We start from the raw sequence: 20372 nt of genomic DNA, 5'->3' as shown, positions 1-20372 counted from the left end.
GAGAAGTCTAGAGGATTATACATCCCACTCAGTTTAGATGGATGCTTCAGAATGGGATAAATAACCTTGTGGTGCTGCCTCTGACAACAGGAGTTTGCACAATCCCTTCTACTCGGACATGAAACATTTCGGTGACTAAGGATAGCTGAGATGTTTTTACTGATGTTTGAATTACCCAAGTATTATATTAATAAAACGTGTCAAAGACAGCTTAACACTCACACAGCAAGTGAAGTGAATCATAGTAATGCAACTTCATGTTAATGTGCAAATGTCATGGTAATATTTCTGTAAATTACTTCCAAGTGTGCTGCTGCTTGCGGTGTAGGCAGTATATCGAGTTATCACCGAATCTCTTGTGGTTCATGTGGTATATAGAGGAGTTTCTGCAGTTGTAATGTAGTCTGGTTGTTCAGGCTGTAGCTTTGGAAGACCGTAGGATTTCTGTTTCCAGACAAATGCCTGACTGCAGGCAGGAGGGCCAAATCATCATTAGCTAAAACTATGGTTTTATCTTTTTGATTAGGAAGAGAGTTTAGTGGGGTTTTTGTTTGCTTGAGGTTTTTCCTATCAGTGTGTACTGTGTTTGTAGCTTCTGCTCCACTTGGATTCTGTTTCAGTTTGTGAAGATGACACCGGAAAGACTGGAAAGAAATGATAGTGCAAGACTGACATGTAAATAAGCCACCAAGGAGAATAGCTCTCTGTGATGCTCTTATGCAGTGGAAATGCATCATGCTTTCATTTCATCTAGCTGATTAGGGATCTCTTGAGGTGACCAAGAAGCATGTGAAACTAATTTATTCCTAACTATGTGCCCAGTGTTCTTGGCATGCTCCTTCATAAGAACAAGCGTTTGTTATTAACCCCATAATGCAAAATGTCTGGCATTCAAAGGTATGCACACAATGAAGTTGAGCCCAGCTTGCTGACAGGGAAAAGATTAATTAAAACTCCCTCCCTTTTCATAGTATTTATTAGTCCTTGACAGATCTATATATATATTGCCAAAATGCAAAAACATCCTTTTCAGTTATGTTTCACCCAAAAGCTTTTTTTGACCAGGTGTGATGCAGTGCACATCTGTCATACAAATGCAGAAGACATTTTGTGCCAACATTATACTAAATTCTGCATACTTGCCTTTTTCTCGTAAGGTCATGGGGCATAATGATACAAATGCAGCTTCTAGCTTTCACTCCATAAATAATAAATAAGGGATTATTAAGCTTATTAACATCCTCACTGTTTTCAGTGGGGCAACTTAAGCCACTTACACATATGCAGGAATTTTTCAATAGCTAATCCATACCTGAAGTGAGGGCTAAGGGTCTTTGAACCCTTAGTCAGTAGCGAGCAAGGTATTTAATATCCATAGCGGAAGTGTAGGTTTAAATGGAATTTCTAGGAATGGTGTATGTTGTAGTCAGCCCTGGAGGATTTCTTGGGTCTTCTGAGCAGAAAGCAGTGTGGTGTGGTGTCTGGGTTTTCTCAGCTGAACAGACTTCTATTCAGCACCTGCTTAAAATTAATTTTGCTGTCAGTTATGTCCTGAACCTGGATCTCTAGGGATAAATAATTTGTGTGAACTGATTTCACAGCCCAGACCCAACTCCTTCCCTTGCTCTCCTGGCCCTGGATTCCCTGTAGCAGTCTTTCATATAGATAAATCCTGGCAGTTTTCTGGTAACTGCTAGCTGTTGGGATCTCTGAGGGCCAGTTCCAGGCAGCTGTGATGTTGCCTTTTGGCTGTGGAGCCCAGATTGAGATGAATGGAAGAAAATTTCCATATGGTCAGACAGTTCGTTGCAATAACTTCATCTTCTTGCATGGGTCTTGCTGGTTTTTGTGGTCTGCTTTGGAGATTAACAGGACCCATAGATTTTTTTTTCCAGAAAGATGTGGGAGGAGAATGTCACTGAGTTTAATTGATTTGAAACTATTCATTGGAGTCGTTTTGGCTAAACAAAGACTCTCATGGGGTTGATATGGTGAGTAGAAAAATGTGTGTGAATGACATTATTTTCATTGAAAAGTGACCCAGCTTTTCCGTTGAGCAGACTGTGGTTCTGGGTTGTTGTGGGGACTGTTGCGTCTGGCCTGAGCTAACAAAGCCAAATGTACCATGTGGGCTTCAAGATTTGGTGACGTTGCAGTGTTTTCCTGAGAAATCAAGAGATTCAGTATGATGGTTTTCTGACTTGTTTCCTTCAGTCTCTCCACCAGCATGCTTTCCCTCTCCTCGAGCAGCAGCCCTGGTTCTCTTGCATCTAGCAGAGGATCTCTTGCCACCTCCAGCCAGGCTTCATCCACCTCAGCCAGTTTCACTGATCTCTACTATGAGCACCTGGAGCAGTTGGAGCAGTTGGACTTGGACTACCAAAACAAGCTTGACTTGCTCCTAGAAGGAGCCACTGGATTTAGACCATCAGGCTGTATCACCACCATTCACGAAGATGAAGTAGCGAAAACTCACAAAGCAGATACCACCAGTCGCGTACAGGCTCTGAGATCATTGTCTGGTACTCCAAAGTCCATGACATCCCTATCTCCAAGGTCGTCTCTCTCTTCTCCATCTCCACCTTGCTCTCCACTGGTGATAGACTCACTCCTAACCGGTGATGCCTTTTCAAGCCATATGGATTTTGATGATGCAGAGATGAGTACAAATCTCTCAGAACTCACCCTAAACACCAGGATTGGCAACTGTACACTGGAAGAGCCTAGAGCAGGAGATAAACATCTAGGTCAAGGTATGGTAACAAACTATTGGCGGGCACATGCACACATTGATTTTTAATGTAGTTTATAAAGCACCAAGAACAAGTACTTCAAATGCTGTCATTTTGATCTCACTGCATTGAAAAGTGTATTCAACGGTGTGTTCTCTCTTGCTTAGGAGAAAGGGTTGGTGTTTTAATTTGTACATGAAAAATACGGCTGATGAGTCTTGCAGAAGACTGTCGAGGTGTGGTTTTAGTGTGCTTCCGTGCATGTGTACACAAATTACAGGGATTTCATATGCAAACAAAAATGGTTGTAGTGGGATTCCTGGTTTAATTTGGCAACGAACTAATCGGAATGTCATCTAGTGTTTTGGGTCTGGAAGGCACATACTGACTCAAACTTTTAGCCAAGCTTTTGAGGAGAGCCATTTGGGATAATAGTTAACGAATGATAATAAAAATCCTTCCCCACCATCTCAGCGTGCACGTCTTGCTCTGGTTCCCAGTAAATCAGTGGCAATGAATTTATTAACTTCAGTTGAGCAGACACGTCGAGGCTCTGCTTTAATTTCTGCTGTTTTGAGGAGGATGGTCTCTTAGCAACAAAAACGTGGTTAGATTGTGAGCATGATAAAATAAGACATTTAGAGATAGTGGATGTTCTCATACATGCATATGGCTTATTGGTGGGTGGGAAGGGTTCATCCTTTCAGAGTGGTGGCCCTGCTGAAGTGGATGGAAAGCAGTAGGCAGCAGTGGGGGCACTCGTGCTGGGGCCTGTCTGAAGCCCTTGTGACTATAGTTGGGTTAAATCCAACGGAGATGGGTGAAATGACTGGATTTGTAACTGCAGTGCAGAAGAGCTTTAAGGGCAGTATACACTTGCAAGCTGTGGTCCTGTGAACCAGCAGTGCAGTTTGTTTCTGTTTTTTCATAGGATTATAAAACAGCCCACATGAATAAAAGGAACTAGCACCATGTTATCGCTGCCTTCTGCGTTAAGAAGGCTGACATTGTTTAAAATGCAGTAAAATACACGGGTGCAGATCTTTCCCTTTGAGCTACCATTTTCCTACAAGCAAGAGGTATTACGCATTTGAGTAGGAAACACTAATTATTCTTATTAGAACTGGGCGCTGATTAGTTCTAACCTTTTTAGCTCTTCAAGATTTGTCAAGGCTGTTAAAGTGAAAGCTCAGGTGTTAAGCAGATTAAGTGATTATTTCTGTTAGCCAGTCAGCAGACAAAATAATCACTGTAAGTAGTTTATTTCAGGGCAATAACGAGATGAGATTTTACTCCTCAGGCATTCTGGTGGGGGGAGTGGAGTGTAACACCCGAAATGCGGTGGCTGGACCTGGGGTGGTCAGTACGTGGCCTCGTGGGCAAAGCACGCTCACGTGTTCCTGTAAGTAGAGCTGAATAGTATATATCTGAGGGATTGGCTTTTTGTTTCAGTTAGAACAGAACCTCTGCTACCTTTGAGGCTGAAATAAGGTTTCCTCTCTCACCTCAGTGACACCTGAGTGATTTAGGTGAAACTAATAGCAAAACCTGGAATCTGGCAGTCTGGCATTCTCTGAGGAAATCATGTGGATGTGAGGACAGTGCAGGATGTGGATCTTCAAGGCCTTGTCATGGTGCGTCCAGGAGAGCCCGTGGAAGGAGAAATGGCAGGAAGCGAAGACCAAACTTTAAATTCTTGATATGAGTGGGAAAAAAGTGAAAAAAACATAGGAAGTGCTAGCTGCCTGCTTGGAAATATAGAAGGTGGTTGAATAATTTCTGAACTCTTCATATTTTTCTCTTTGTTAATTAGCCACCAGACAAAGTTACAGGTTCAGTGTGTGTGTGCAAGACTTGCAGGGCTGAGCTTCCTAGTCCTTTGCAAAAAAAGTAAGGAGAAGGATGGCTGCATGATGGATCGTTTGAGGGAACCCGTTCATCTTGATTTGGGGTTACACTTAGCATTCCGCTGTACACACAGATACCCACTTGGTTGCTGGGTTTTGTGCAGCCTCTGTATTCACCTCACTTTGCTGCAAAGTGCTTGGGTGAAATGGTCAGAAGTGCAGACTTTCTGGGTTGAAAGGACTAAATGGCATTGGCAAGTGAAGGAGAAAAAGAAGTTGAGCCTGCTGGAGTGTTACCTGCCGTGTCCTGCCTGGTAAGGAAGCTCATGTGAGGAATTCCTGGAGTGACACTTCCAGGAGTGATGCATAAAAATCAAACAACTTGATCTAGAAAATGATCCAGTGGGGAAAAAAATTGTTTTAGAATCATAGAATCACTAGGTTGGAAAAGACCTTAGAGATCATCCAAAAATCAAACAACTTGATCTAGAAAATGATCCAGTGGGGAAAAAAATTGTTTTCATATTAAAACCATGGAATGAGTGGTACAAAGCAGCGGTGAGGAAAGAAGAGATGTAGTTCTGACCCTGCCTACCTCCAGCATGGCCCAGGGTAAGCGGAGCGCAGCAAGGGCCAGGCCCTTGCACGTGGCAGGAGAGGGGGATGGATTAAACTCTGAATGCCAGCATCAAATGGAGCCATTTGTTCCAGTTAATGACTGATACGTTGTGTTACAGATGCTAACTTTTATTCATGTGGTTTGGCCTATGGGAAAAAAGTCTGGACATTTATTTAAGTCCAACAATTCCATGGCAATTCCAAGATGAAAAGTACTGTTCAGTGATGTTGTCAGAAGAATACGTGGATAAATGGGCCCAAATTGCACACATGCACTTAACATATTGGTGTTCCCTGTAGCACCCTGTACTGTTGCGTGTGGAACAACTCCTTACATTATTCCATAAACCTGTCTTCTGCTGGCACACGTTTTGCACCAATGCTTTTTTTAAAACGTATTTTTAATTCTTTTAAGTGGCTTTGAGTCTGTGCAGAAAAACCCGCAAACTGCTTTGTAATAAAGAAAACACGGGATGGAAACCATATATTGGTTTGGGGGTGTGTGCTTTCCTAAGGCTACAGGAAAGAGGAGCCGCTTTTGAAAGATGGAAGCCCCTTGGAGTGGAGTGCGTTGCGACATGTCTGCTGTGGGGTTACAGCTGCTCCCAGCGTGACAGCGCAGCACCTCCTCGCCCTCGGAGCAGGTCCCCCAAAGCACTGCCAGCGAGGGAGAGCTGAGGTAGCCACCTTGGCAGAAGGTTCTCCAGACTCCCAGCTGAAATGTGCATCTACAGAAGTGTTATGGCACAAGGGAAAAGATGTTGAATTTACGGAACTTTCCGGGGTATATCTTTCCCTGTTTTGTAGCACAAGAAGTCCAAGAGAGGGAACACCTCTGTGCAAAACTCCTTGCTTCAACTTCCCCGGTTTCTCTTCCCTCTCTCCTTTTCCCTCCACACCTGCATGTGGCTGCTATTTTAAATCTGATAATTTCCCTTTCGCTCCATGTTTAGCCAGTTAACCTGGTCTTTCTGGACCCACCTTTTGTCCTGTATACACCAACCCTTTGGGTTCGGGGGTAGGTGGGTGTCTGTGGGGTATTTTTGCTGTTTCCCCTCCTTGAAGCTAAACTTTTGGTCTAAGCTCTGCAGGTGGGGTATACCCCTCAGCATACGCTGTACATGGGCAGGGCTTGTTCAGTAGCATTCGCCCCACTGCTGCTCTCTGGGTAGCTTGGACCAGAAGCCTGCTGCCTGCTTAAGGGTGACTTGCAGTAGAGGCTGTTTTATTGGTTCATATTCATAATTTCACTGGAATTCACATGTTCTGCAGTTCTGGACGTTGCCCATCTTGTCATGGGTACCTTCCTGCCCTTCAGGTGCTTTGAAAGCCTCTCCCCTCGCCTTGCCTGCGAGGACCTACACCCCTGAAGGTGCTGGTTGTAACACACTCAGCACAACCGGTGTGTAACCTCAGCCCGTGGGTACGCTACTGCTGGGCCCAAGTGTTAGATGGCATTGACTGCAGTGGAGCCCTGCTCTCACCTCCACCACACAGGTTCTTCCGCTGATTGTCCAGGGGCTGCTTGTTCTCCAGGGCAGTCAGGCACATTCCTGAAGCACTAAGCTGACAGTGGCTGTTGAGCACAGCCCACCCTTCCTGTGGCTCCCTGTCTTCCGAAACTTAACTATACTAGAAACTTAACTGTGTGTGTGTATATATATATATAAACTTATACTAGAAACTTAACTGTCTTCAGAAACTTAACTACTTGCTTAACTATAGTTGGATGGGGAAGAAGTGCAATTCAAGGGGAGGATAAGAAAAAAGCTGCTCCTGATCCAGGCAGTTTGTTTTCATTAACACCTGTTTTTTATTTTCCCCTGTGCTTTTCTGATAGGTATAAATACAGCTGGAGGGACGGCACTGAAGGTGGCGTGTGTGTCGGCTGCAGTGTCTGATGAATCTGTTGCTGGAGATAGCGGGGTATATGAGGCGTCTGTTCAAAGGTAGACATCAGATCTCTCTCTAGGAAGAAGCCAATGACTCAGCTTTGCACATGGGAGTCACCTGGAATACTGCTGGTTATGATCTTTTTTGTAGTTTGGTGGCTAGAATTCTCAATCTCCGATTTCTTAATACTTCTGAAAAAACTATGAGCAGGTTGAATTTGATTATCAAAATGACCCATGCTTCCCATAATAGAAGTAGCTGCAAGCACGCTCAGAGAGAACCGTTTGAACAGCTGGTCTGTTAGCGAAGGTGCTGGTAAGCTGTGACTGCTGCCTTGAGGGGGGTAGCGGAGCCATCTGGCAGGTGTGAAGTTCCCCTCCTGTCGTTCAGCCGTTCTGGTGTCAACGACAGCCCTCCGTCAGCGTGAGGACTTTGGGTTGCTTAAGGAGGAGAGCAGAAGCACCTTGAACTGCCTCATGTATGCGTACGTGCTGCGATGCAGTTCCCGAGTGCTCAGATCCGGTGTGGGATTTCTGCAGGTCTTCTCCCCCGAGCACATGGCTTATAGCCAGAGCTGGGCTGTGTAAGCAGGCACTGCTCTTGCAGGGTTTCTGGACCTCCCTGGCTGCTTGCTAAAGCTATCTGGGGTGGTTTGACAAAACGTTCCCTAGAAGGTTCTCATCTATACTTGTTTTGGCTGCATCTAACATGGGGTTTCACACTGGTTTTATTGTCACTGAGATGAATTAGGGGTCATTTTGTTGCAAGATACAACTGTAGAGGTGAAAAACTGCTCATCTCATATTCCCCCCATTCATTCATTATCTTCATGAATTCTCTAGGTAAATGAGTAATTTTTTTAATGTTTACAGCACAATTCACTTGGACAAGTAAGTGCAATACTTCTGTAAATGAGACCTCATGGGCTCAAGCCCCGTGGTCAGACAGTCTTAGGGGCCCCTGTGTCCTATCAGTTGGATCGGGAGCTCTGTGGAGAGCAGGGGAGGGAGAATGTGTGACAGTCACAGAAGGCATCCCATGCACACCCACATGTTGGATGTTGCTGTTCGTTGGGTTGTTGACTGGCCAACCTTTGTAGTGCCTACAGGATTGTTCTGATGCCTATAATAAATGGTGAGGGTGGGATGAGCAGCAATACATTGGTCTTCTGAGGCTGAAATGTAATGAAATGCAAGAGAGTGCTAAGTAATATGGAAAATACTTCGCAGAGAAGGTGGCTAATCCTGTTTTCATGTGCTACAGCATAACCTCTGAGTCAGTGAGAGGATGGAGGTAGTTTTGGAGACTTTCAGTGCATAAAACTTGGGAGGAGGAGTACATTGGGAGGGAAACAATGCAGATAGCTGTTTCAAGGAAGACCAGTCAGTGTACTCTGTCACTTTTAATGTGCTTAAGGAAGCTTGATTTCTTAAAGAAACAAGGGAATGGCATAAAGCTAATCAAACTTGAGAAATTTTGCTGTCATGATGCAGGACAGGAATGCTGTTGTTAAGTCATTTCTGTTGCTGGAAAGTCAGCGGTCTTTACTAAAATCCAGTCAAGGGAATCCTTTAAAAATTCCCCACTGCCTTATTTTTGCAGAGTCTTTTGTGTGGCTTTTTTTGGCAGCGAATGGGGGAGGCATATGACTTTCTGCTGATACACACTGTGATACATACCTCTAAGGCTGATTGCACTTACTTCTGAAACGGGCTTTCTCTTAGCTGCCAATTTTACAAAATCCATATACCCAACCACTAAATGGAAAGGAAAAGATCTTGTATCACTCAAACACTGTCACTTCAGTAAGAGGGAAATCAAGTCCTTTATTGTCTTTCATTTCTTTCAGACCATGTGTGTCAGAAGTGATGGTGTTTGACAGTGATGATACAGAAGCAGTTGGGACAGCTAAAGTCCAAATTGCAATGAGGTAAGCACTACACATTTGTATTGGCTTTTTCTGCCAAGGGACAGGGCAATATATAGGATTTAAAAGATAGTGCTTTCTGTTCCACTTTCTTACCCTGTTTATCCTGTCCCATTAGTATTAACTAACGGCCTCTTTGTAGTGTAACTGAGAATTACACTCGACTCTGGGAGGTCCTTGGCCCAGTTATCCTCATCCACGTCAGTGGAAATAACTGGTGATAGTGTGGTATGAGGGAGCAAACCAACAACGGGAGCACTGACAGTGCTGGGCTGGAGGAAGCCTTTTGCTGGCTTGAAGTCTCCCTTAGTGTGCTGCTTGTGGGGGAAAAACTGCTGAGAGTGGATGGCAGTCATCACCTCTGACCACGCCTGGATTCTGCAGGTAGCGGGTAAGGCACAGTGGCATCTTCCGTAAGTGACTTAGTTGAAGGTTATTTATGATTTGAGGAAAAATAGGTAATGCAAAACTTTCTTGTCATGGCCATCCCCAGTAAAACAGTGGCTACCCGTAACATCTCCACTCTATTTTTGCAAGTATTCCTACTTGTAACATTTTTGTAGTACAGTCATTGTATAAGGCCTTTCAAAAGATTTTAGTCACAGTACAGCAATTTAGCTAGACCCCAGGAAAAGCAGTGTGTGGTAGGGCAGATCTGTAGTCCATTGTGTCTGAATTCCTAAGTTCTGGATGTTCTGGGCTGTTCTAAATTCTGGATGTTCTGGTAGCAAAACTTCCTCTACTATGAAATTGGTTTTGTTTTAAACTACGGGGAAGCCATGGTCCCATTATAGTTTTAGAAATGTTTAATGTTGTTTGTTTGTGTTAATGAAACAAGCGGAATACTCATCCATGGAGTCCGAGGCAGACTTCTCTATTAACGATGCTTTTTTGTGTCCTTCCCATTCAGATATGATGACAAAAATAAACAATTTGCGATACTGGTCATCCAGCTGAGTAATGTTCCAGCACTGCTGTTACAACAAGATCAAAAAGTGTAAGTGGGTGCAATAAACATGCTCTTGAAGTATTTGCATTAGATTCCAGTGGGAATTGAACAGATGCTGAGTTTTGTTTTGTCAGACTCTTAAAAATTTCCCCTTTCTGAAATGCTTCCACACTGTGTTATGTGTAGCAACATTTGTGAACTGATAGACCCGCAAACTGAAATAAGGTGCAGTTTTTTCCTCAAAGGTCTGTGTTTGCTAGGAAAAGTCTTGCCTGGAATTAGCACTGGCCAGCAAGGGAATTAGCACTGGCCAGCAAGGTTCTTAACTGTAGCAGTGCCCAGGTAGCTGCATCGAGTGAGGAGGGGTCATTCATTCTGCCACAGAACTCATCCTTGGGCACTTGCACAGATGCATGTGCGGGGAAACGTATGGCTTCTGCTTGGCTCATTGGAGGCCTAAGTTGTTAAAATTCTGCTGTGTGCTGAATGCGCTGACAAAAACTCAGTTGGATTTTGCGTAGGTGTTTCTGCCTACAAAAGGGTCTGTTAGCAGTGTGACAAGTTGCATAGGCGTAAACAACCACGTAAAACATAATCCCATGATGTTCAATTACAAGACTCAGAAGGATGAAGTCTCTGGCAACTCATGTCACTTCATGCCTCTGATGTTATGACGAGAAGTTCCTTTTTTCTCAGTTGACTGATGTTCCAAAGAATAGCCTAGGACAGTAGTGTCCACAGTGCTCAGGATGAATTTCACTTGCAGATTTCTGGAGCTGTTGCAATGGAGGGAACTGCAAAGCTGTACGGTCGTACTGATTGCAACGCTTTTTCCCATAGGAACATCCGCGTGGCTGTCCTGCCCTGTTCAGAAAGCACAAGCTGCTTGTTTCGCACAAGACCGGTGGAAGCTTCAGACAATCTTGTGTACAATGAAGTATTTTGGGTTTCTATCTCTTACCCAGCTTTACGCCAGAAGACTTTAAGAGTCGATGTTTGCACTGTAGATAAATCTCACCTTGAGGAATGTTTGGTTAGTATTAATCTCTATTTTAATATCTTTGTGTTTGTTTCCTCTTCTTCATTAGACAAAATGTTAAACTTTGAAGTGTGTCAACATCTGTGATTGTTTTCTTGATAATCCTTAGCCATGTGATCTCTCCTAGATCGTATTCTTTGCAAAACTATTTTGATCAGGAAAACAAAAAACCTGTTAAATAAATGTTTTGTTACAGAACTACTGGTGACTTTGTTAGGCTATTAGATTTCCCTTCTCTCATGATTTGATGTGAAACACTACCTCTTTTTCTTCCTTCTGGAAACATTTGTTGTACTGTGATTGAGAATAGGCTTACAGGAATTTGGAACCCACTGTAGAACATTAAAGATCTCTGAAGTTTTTTCTAAAAACAGCTATTAATCTACACTATTAAAATCCATACGAGTATAGGTTTCTGAGTGCTAATATTGCCATAGCCAGCTGCCCCCTACTGTTAGAAAAGCTTTTTTGTTGCTCAGTACTGCCTGGGCGAGCGGACTTTAATAGAACTATTTCTGGAGTATGGTGCTGCAAAGCACACTTTGGTTCAGGAAGGCATCTGTTTTTCAGAGGTTGTGCTTCTCTTTTGGCAGCACGTACAGGCACGCTGAGCGCCAGGTGGGAGCACGTGAACTTGCGGGAGGTGTGCTCAGCAGGCGGTCTGCTGGACTGGGCTGGTGCAAGGGCCTCCACTCAGACATGGATTAAATAAGTTGGGAATCAGTTTTACTTTGGTTTTGAGTATGTTAGGATGTGTACTAAATGTAACACAATAAAAATGACAAGGCAGATGAAGAGGGGTGGAATATACAAAGCTAAAGCATCTTGGTCTGAGGCAGTGATTTTTGTCAGCCTTGTGAATTTCTTGAAAGGGTGTCTTCATCTCCTTCTCTTTTTCTTTGAAGTTCTGGCTGTAATTTATTCTGGCTGCAGTAGCACTGTTCATACTTCTGGATTCGTGTACACAGGAGCTGTAGTGAAGCGCTTACTACTTGGATTGGAAGTCTTACTCTGTATTAAAAATAATTAAACATAAAGCATGACTAGTGCTGTCGAAATGGGAATAAGCAGGGCAATTTTTTCTTCTTGCCAATCTTGCCAAAGTCAATTATTCCTGTATTTTTGCTCTCATTTCTTCTTACTGGTGCAGTAGTGGTTCATCTCAGTATTACACTAAAACTGTGGTTTTGCTCTCAATAGGGTGGAGCACAAATTAGCCTTGCTGAAATATGTAGATCCGGAGAGAAATCAACCCGTTGGTATAACCTCCTTAGTTATAAGTATCTGCAGAAGCAAAACAGGAAAAGTAAACAAGGAAACGTTCACTCTGAAGTACCCTGCACTGAAAAAACAGTAAGAAAACTGCTGAAATCAAACAAATCTCTTTTAAACAGTACTAGTGAGAGGGTTTATGTGGCTGAAGGGCTGTTACAATAGATGAGAAGTGAAGGTTCTTGTGTTTACATGTAGAACTTGAAAATGTCATTAAGCGCAGCAAAATAATTAACATGTCGATTCCAGATGTGCCCTTGTCCTGGGCTAAATACTGAAATCTGCTCCTCGTGAAGCTGAGGGATGTGGTATGTGGTTTGGTGTAAGTGATGTGTGAGCTCTTGCCTTTCTCCCACTAGACAGTTCACCTTGCTGCCATGAACTTGCTGAACGAGTCAAGATACAGACTTACCTTTGCACATGCATGGCATGCGATACGCTCAGCCTCTATCCGTACACGTGCATATGCTAGTGTAACTGGGGGGGTGGGCCGGGTATGCTCACACAGGCTTGACTGAGCACTGTATGTGCTGTAAGCTGCTTCAACAACGCAGGTGCGGAGGCTACGACTCTCTCCTGCCACGAGAAAAGCTGGTTGGGGCTGTTCTGACCAGAAAGGCTGGGTGCTTTGCAGTTTGTGAGAACTGTATCTTCACAAGAAGCCTCTTGGTCTCCTCAGGACTCTGTCTCGGCACTCTTAGAGCAGACAGCTGTTGAACTGGAAGCTGTGGAGAAGAAACTGGAGGAAAGCAGAAGCACTTTAACTAGTGGAGAGAGCTGGTAGGTAGCATCCCACCATCTTAGAATTGTGGGATAGTCAGAGCATTTGGGATTCATGTGCAGAGAAAAAAGCAGATGAAAGAGAGCTGTGGGAGGCTGCTTCTGTGTCCTGTTTTGGTGAAAACCCCTGTTTCTTCTGTTCTGGAGGTTGTGCTTGAGAAACCAGAACAAAGCTGATAAATGTTGAAAATAGTCCATAGCATTATGCTAATTTTGTTATTTGTACAACGTTTTATGGGTGTCCATGAAAGCTCCACTGCCTAGTGCAAGGCTTTTCTTGAATATTAGCTTTGTCTGTTGTCTGTATGGTTCAGAATCAGATTTTATTAATGAAGCCCAACATTTGAAATGAAAAGCAAGCCTGACCGATGGGTCTGATAGAGAAGCCAGCTGTGAGCTCAAAGGAGCTGAAAAGGATGTTAAAACAATGCTTCAGTTTTGTCCAGTGTCACTTTTTCAGCTAAGTGGCATCCCCAGAGCTCCCCTTAAGATGCACTCACCTTAAGCTCAGACCACATGGCTGAACCCTCAGCTTGATTCTTTTGAAGGAAGATGGCTATGAAATTTTTGGCTGTAATGGTTGCCTTCTGATGCAGCTTCGCTCCAGTGTCAGTCACTCCCTTACAAGCCTATGTTTGTGTAATCTCAGTGGTTACAGGACCTGCCAGGTACCACTGGCTGCCTTGGGGACATGTTTCTGTCCAGCAGCTTACAGGAGGTAACTCCTGCTGCAGCACCATTGTGCAGAATTGGCCAGTTCAATAACAAAGCTGTTCTTGACAGGCAAGACGAAGAGGTTCCTGATCAGGAAGAACGGGATGAGATCAGTGAAAACGAAGCAGAGGAGGAGGAAGAATTCTGTGCTGGAAAATCGCTGTGGGAAACAGAAGACGGCCTGAATTCCCAGCTGCACATGGAAATAGCAGTGAAGGTAAAGTTAAGGGCCTTTTGAACAGGAAGTCGAGTTAAGCTTCCCGTTGCTCAGCTGACTGTGTTGCTGTTGAGCTGGGCAAGGCTACAGCAGTTATTTGAAAGTTCATCATTGATGTTTAAATGTTTATCTACCTGAAATTTTTTTATGTAACTCTACATGACCGTTTTGTCCCACAGTTGATCTAGCCTATAGTTTCTTGCCTTCTTTTAATTGCTCATGAAAACTGTTTTCATTAATGTGACAGTGGCTTTGACCTTGTTTAATTCTGAACATGGTTGTAGTCTGACAAATGTGTGCTGTACACGAGCTCTCTGTGCGTGTACATACAACAGTTTGGATCTTTGCTGCAGGTGCACAACAAGTAAAGGAATGGCCTTTAAAATCATACCTCTGTTCCATGCGAGAGTGCCAGGCCACACTGATGTACTGGATCAATGGGCAGAGCTCGCTGGAATCAATTGTGTTGTACAGCGATTGATGGCTGTGGAGCCCTTGGGGAGCAGTACAGTTAATGCAGCAGCTATTGAGTTCAAAGAGTGAAGTGTCAGGACACCCTGCATGAATAGGGCTAAAGAATACCTGGGTTTGAATGCGATGCCTCTGGGACTGAAAGCGGAGATGCATCGCAGGTGGCTGTCAGACAGCCCTGGGTACGTGTCGTCGGTAAGATGGCAAGCTGGCATTTACGCTGCTGGATCTGTCTTTCAGGTGGATAAAGAGACAAACACAGAGAGCCCTGCACAGTCTTCTACCGTAGTTCGTCCGAAAGACAAAAGAGCAGGAAATCCACCCCAAACTCAGTTTGTCAGAGGTAGCACTATCATCCGCTCAAAAACATTTTCACCAGGACCACAGAGTCAGTATGTGTGTCGGGTAAGGAAAATGCAATCCTGAGGTTATAAATGCTGTTTTCCATTAATGAATGCATTCTATCAACGTTCACTTAGTCTGCATTTTTCAGAGACCTGACACTGCTTTCTTCTCTCCTTTGACTTCAGAAGTTGCTCTGTCCTCACCTAGACAGTATCTTTCCTTGGAACTAATCAAGTATCAAGCACAAATCTATAAAATACACACGTGCACCTATGTTTGTGGTAAATCCAGCATGTTGAGATTCCCCAACTAACCTGGAAGGGCTGCTGTAGACAGCGATGAGTAGGCTGCATATCAACCCCTTTCCTGCTGCTTTAAGACCGTTCTGTGCTAGGTTGAACGGAGTTAGCTGTGTCCTCCTGACTTTAGATGAGGTGAACAGGAAAGCTTGTTAGAAAGGGCAAGGTAAGTACCTGATAATGCCAGCAAAAACTGTGGAAGCTTGGAGGTCTCCAGTGTGCTTTGTCTGAAGGGACCTGAACAGGTCACGTACTGGGTCAGAATGTCGCTTCCACTGCTTTGAAATGTTTGTTCACAATTATTTCCTGGATTGAGGGTCAGCCTGAACTATAAATAACTCGTCTTTTAAATTGAATTGGCAAACAAGCAAGCACTGCGTTTTAATCACGCATGACCTGTCCTAAGTGGGCATGCTCATAATACAGCTGAGCTGGAGTTGATGTGCAGGTTTTCTCTGGCTCAGAAGCAGGTGCTTCCATAGAAATAAACCTTATTTCATGGGCAGCAGTGTTCTGTTCTCGGGCGGTAGAGGTGCTGTGTCCCGGCACATGCAGATCCCACACGCCTCTTCCCCCACCCCCAACTTTGAGAAGGAACATGAGAAGGGGATTAAACCCTACTTGAGTTAAGCTCTTTTTAAGGGTCTCGAGACAGTCACAAAAGAAGGCAGGCTGTGTGTGTGTGTAACACCGCTTAAATTGAAAAACCCAGGGGGATAGCTTACAGGTAAGCCTACCTCTGGCACCACTAGTGTAAAATACAGGTGACTGAGAAAAGAGAAACCTCTAATAAAATACTCCCGTGTTTCACAGATGCTAGAAAATAGTAATTTATTGTAATTATTATTACTACTTACGGTTTGTTTTTCTAGGCTGTTTTGCCCAGCCTCATTACTTGAACAGGAGAAGGGCAGTGGTGCAAAGTCCCATATTACACCCTAACTTAGTGTCTCTCTTTCCGTGCAGTCAGTTTCCAGAAAGGGACAGAGTTCAAGGCTTGTGGCAGGATCTGGCCATGCCAAATGGATGGCATGTGGTGCTCTCAGATTGGGGTGGCAGCTCTCTGCTGCAGCCTTTCACAGAACTTCGTGGTTCTGCTTACATCACTGCTTATAATCGCTTACAGAACCCTTTGATCTTGCTAATAATCTGTGTATGCACTGCTTGTATTTCTTTCATGAAAAACATGTGGTTTTCATTTGCAGCTGAATCGCAGCGATAGTGACAGTTCAACGCTATCCAAAAAGCCCCCCTTTGTTCGAAATGCAATGGAGAGACGAAGTGTCAGAGTGAAACGGGTAAAAACATTGCCACTTGTGGTTTTTTCTGTAGCACAGACACTTGGAAAAACCAGAAAAGTATTTTAAAGGAAGAATTTGCAGACATAAATCAGTTGCTGTGTGCTTTCGTTCACCACCTTTTCTTTGTGTGTGAGGAGCCTCTCAAGGCTACTTTCCTCTGATGTATCAGAACATGACAGGAATGTTTACGTTGGAACTCATTTAGAACAATCAATTTAGGAAGATGGTTCCTGGTATTTTGCATCTTGTCAGAGCAGAACTAGCACAAACAGTTTTGCTGTGTTTATTGTTGTGAGATTCTTAAGTACTTAGAGTAGACGTGAGGAGCTGGGGAAGAGGGTGAGGAGAATGATGTCTCAGATGCTGAGGTGACCCTGTTGTGGTGACTCCGTGGCACACGATGAACCCCTGTGCCCGTTGTGATGGCAATCACTGAAATTCCCCTGGGACACTGATGCTGAGCTCCTAAGGAGCTGATTTTCTTGAGGCAGCTTGTGTTTGAAACTAGCAGAAGGCAACATAATACTGGAAAAAACCAAACAAGCAGAGGTTTTTCTGCTGCATTGTGGATTCATCTGAAGATGAGACATTAAACTTAGGAGAAAGGTGCACAAGCAAGACTTGTTTGATTTGGAGAAGCTGCCATGGACGAAATTTAGTAGAAACACCAAAATCAGATGGCTTGTCTGTAAGACTTGCTTGAGTTTGTGCTTTCTGTCTTGAGACAGATTGGAAAGCAGGATCAACAGAGATGCTTTGTGCAAAGAGTAGTGTTGGAAAATGGGTCTCATGATGTATTTGGCTCTTCACGGGGGAGTAGACGGGACAGTTCTCGTCATTGTGATCGTACACCCCTTCTCCCCTAGCCCTCAGTCAAGTCCTTTGGTACGGAGCGCCTCATCCGCACTTCGCTAGATCTGGAGCTGGACCTGCAAGCTTCAAAAACCTGGCACGATCGGCTGGTTCAGGAGATCTCGGTGCTGAGGGAACTGAAGGAACAGTTGGAACAAGCTCAAAGTCAGGGTGAAAAAGAGTTGCCGCAGTGGGTGAAGGATGATGAGAGATTTCGACTGCTGCTGCGGCTAGTGGAAAAACGAGTGAGTGCTGCCCGCCTTTGGATTGTATTCAACGTGTTTGAGAAACAGGGGACTTTGGACAGTCAGGAAACAAAGCTTAGCACTAGTCACACGTGTCTTCCACTTATGGCTCCATCAAGCAAGCGATTGTTACTGGACGCTACAGTCCTCGAGTGGCTGGCTGTTCTCTGGTGTGGTAGTCACAAACAGCAGTCTGTGCCTGCCTTCCCAAGATAGGAGGAGGGGTAGGAAGACAGCAGTTACACCTGTTGCTTCTTCTGAGAGAAATAATGGCCACATAAAACTTGTCCATGGATGACGCTTGGCTTTAGAATAGGATCCTTGTGCATATGAAGTGATAATATTAAGTCAGATGACAGCAGACTTTCTGGCTTTAAGTTCAGTGGTACCTGTTGTTCTTACGATGGGTGGACTGCAAGGCAGGAGTGGAGAGGAGACACAACTATTTACCAAGAATTTCAACAAACAGTTCATTAAACAGTTTTGATGGCTTATATGAAAGTTGCCTTTCCTTGCATTATCACTTTTCTGGAGACAGTTTAAATAAAAATTAAGGTGCTCTTTGGGGCAGCTGGCACATGGGTTGCCACGTTCTTGCGTGAGCTGGCTTAAAAAATACATCGAGAAGATACAAAGAAGGTGCAGGTAACACCCATAATTCTTACCAAAGGGCTGGAAGAAACCTTCCTAGAAGCTCTCTCCATTAGAGTGGCTAGCTGACAAGCCTTCAGTTTAGCCTCAGTGGCTAGTGATTTCTAGAGTCAGCAGCTTCCAAACCCCTTAGACCTGCAGCTGAAATCCTGCTGGTTTTGGAGATTAGCTGGGATAAAATGATTCTTCCTGGAAACACAAACAACTTTCTTCCATTATTTGTTTAGGTGGAAAAAACAGAACACAAGTGTGAACTCAAGGCCGATAAAATGATGAGAGCTGCTGCCAAGGATGTCCACAGACTGCGAGGGCAGAGTCGGAAGGAGCCTCTGGAAGTACAGTCATTCAGGTAACTACAGGTCATTGGTAAAGGGGAGGAAGACCTGGCTGCTACTGTGATTTTTCTGTGGGTGACTAAGATGCTGATGAGGAAGGCTAATCTTTGTAGAAGTAGTTAACCGCTCTGCTTAAACACAAACTTCTGTATTTTTGTATCGAAGTATAAGGGCTGAGGGTCAGGGAAACTAGCTGCAGCACTGCACCGGGTCTCAAAGCAACCGCCAGTACCCTAAATCGTTCCCTACCTGGCAATGAATGCTCAAATCCTTTGTTTAATACAGAAGCAGCCCTTTGCTTCCCCAAGTAGCAAGCCTGGAAAGGCAGAAACGTGAGCCTTTCTGAAACGGCTTTTTGCTAAGGTTGGCATTGTGAGTTTAACTGCAAGGCTGCCTCCTGTCTGATACGTAGATAAGAGGTGTAGGTTGTGAGAGGACGTGCTGCTGCTCCTTGTGGTGACAGCTGGTGGGATAAATTTTAATGTGGATGATGGACATTTCTGGCAAGAATTCTGCCGCATTAACAACCGATCATCTTTTTTTAGAGAGAAAATGGCGTTTTTCACACGGCCGAGGATAAACATTCCAACGCTCTCTGCGGACGACGTGTGATCACCATAAAGTATTTACTTTGCGGACAATTCTACAAATGCAGTTTGGGTTTTGAAGTTATTTATGTGGTATTATGAAGGTACCGAGGCATTTGTATATTAGAGCTTCTGTCAGTATGTGGATGTTTTGGAGATTTTTAGGTTAAAGTTATATCATCACAGAAACCAGCATTAAAGTGACAAGATTGTATAGTTTGTATATTTAGGAATGTATTTTTGGGAAATAGAATTTTAAATAAGAACAAATGCAGCGTAAGGTGCTGTTATTCTTAAATAATGCTGTTTAGACTTTTTGTACAGCTCTACCTTTTAGAGGTTTTACTGCAATAAAATAAATTTGAAGGAACCTCACCCCTACCTTCTATGATGTTCTGCATCGGACTCTCCTCCGAGTGGTGTGTTTTGTGCCCTGTGGGGAATGCAGAGAGCCAGTTTTGACTCCTGAGTGCTGTGAACGAATTCTCTGTGAGCTGTGAAGCGTTTGTGTTTCCTGCCAGGTCATAAAAGTGGGTGTGAAGTTCAGGATACTTGCACTTTTAACATTTGTACTGCAGCTCATATCTGTAATGGGTCTGTTAAGGTAACTTGGGGAGCCCATTGAAACCACTGCTGTGGGAAGAGGGCTGCCGGTTTTAAGTCCATTTTAGGTTTTTCCAATAAAGTGACCTTTCTGGACAAACCTGCCTTCTTGCTTTGTGTCTTGTGCAAATCTTCTCATCAGCTGGCACCTACGTTGTTTTGGGGTTGGGGTTTGGGTTTTTTTCTGTCAGTAGCTGGAAGTCTGTAGCTTGTGAATCCTTTAGAGCGGGCAGTTTAGTGAGGTGGGTGGTGGACCATGTGCTCTGGAGGAACTTGGGTGCTCTGGGATTTTCCCTTTTCTTCTCAATACAGGCTTTACTAAAGGTGCTAGAGATGTAACTCACCTGCTCCCTGGTTATTTTGCACATACTTGGGCACGAGCCAGCTGACCCATTGCACTTCACAGCAAAAGTATCGTGTTTGTTGTTTTCTCCTCTGCCTCTGTCCGTTTACTGCCTTTCCCGGAGTTCGCTGTGGCCCTGCTAGCGGTCGTGGTTACTGAGCGTAGGGTCTCTGCTCCCCACTGCCCAAGAGCTCGGAGGTGGCATGGGCAGGCGCTGGGGGAGCAGCAGCCCCTCGGGGTGTGGGTGCTCGGCGGCTGCAGCAAACCCCAGGCTCCATTTTCCACCCACCCGCGGGGACCGGTTGCTGGTTGTTCACACCCAAAACGGGGGTTTGGGGGAGCCGGGGAGGCC

The 20372-nt window shown here is 44.3% G+C and overlaps 1 protein-coding gene across 1 annotated transcript in view; it reads left to right on the top strand.

Annotated features, from left to right (window-relative positions):
• WWC1 (WW and C2 domain containing 1) overlaps nt 1-19711 on the top strand; it is a 40458-nt gene extending 20747 nt beyond the window's left edge. Inside the window, exons 10-22 of the mRNA XM_010151286.1 lie at nt 2215-2753; nt 7038-7146; nt 8940-9020; nt 9928-10014; nt 10807-10999; nt 12206-12358; nt 12957-13057; nt 13841-13988; nt 14700-14864; nt 16309-16401; nt 17271-17501; nt 18380-18501; nt 19033-19711. Of these exons, the coding sequence (XP_010149588.1) occupies nt 2215-2753; nt 7038-7146; nt 8940-9020; nt 9928-10014; nt 10807-10999; nt 12206-12358; nt 12957-13057; nt 13841-13988; nt 14700-14864; nt 16309-16401; nt 17271-17501; nt 18380-18501; nt 19033-19099 (2089 nt within the window). The 3' untranslated portion in view covers nt 19100-19711. The remainder of the gene's footprint in view (nt 1-2214; nt 2754-7037; nt 7147-8939; nt 9021-9927; nt 10015-10806; nt 11000-12205; nt 12359-12956; nt 13058-13840; nt 13989-14699; nt 14865-16308; nt 16402-17270; nt 17502-18379; nt 18502-19032) is intronic.
• The last annotated feature ends 661 nt before the right edge of the window (nt 19712-20372 follow it).

The sequence above is a fragment of the Eurypyga helias genome, unplaced genomic scaffold (assembly GCF_000690775.1).
Source record: "Eurypyga helias isolate BGI_N326 unplaced genomic scaffold, ASM69077v1 scaffold795, whole genome shotgun sequence".
Lineage (NCBI taxonomy): Eukaryota > Metazoa > Chordata > Aves > Eurypygiformes > Eurypygidae > Eurypyga > Eurypyga helias.
Note: the sequence above shows the minus strand (reverse complement) of the source record. Positions and strands in the feature narration are given on the sequence as shown.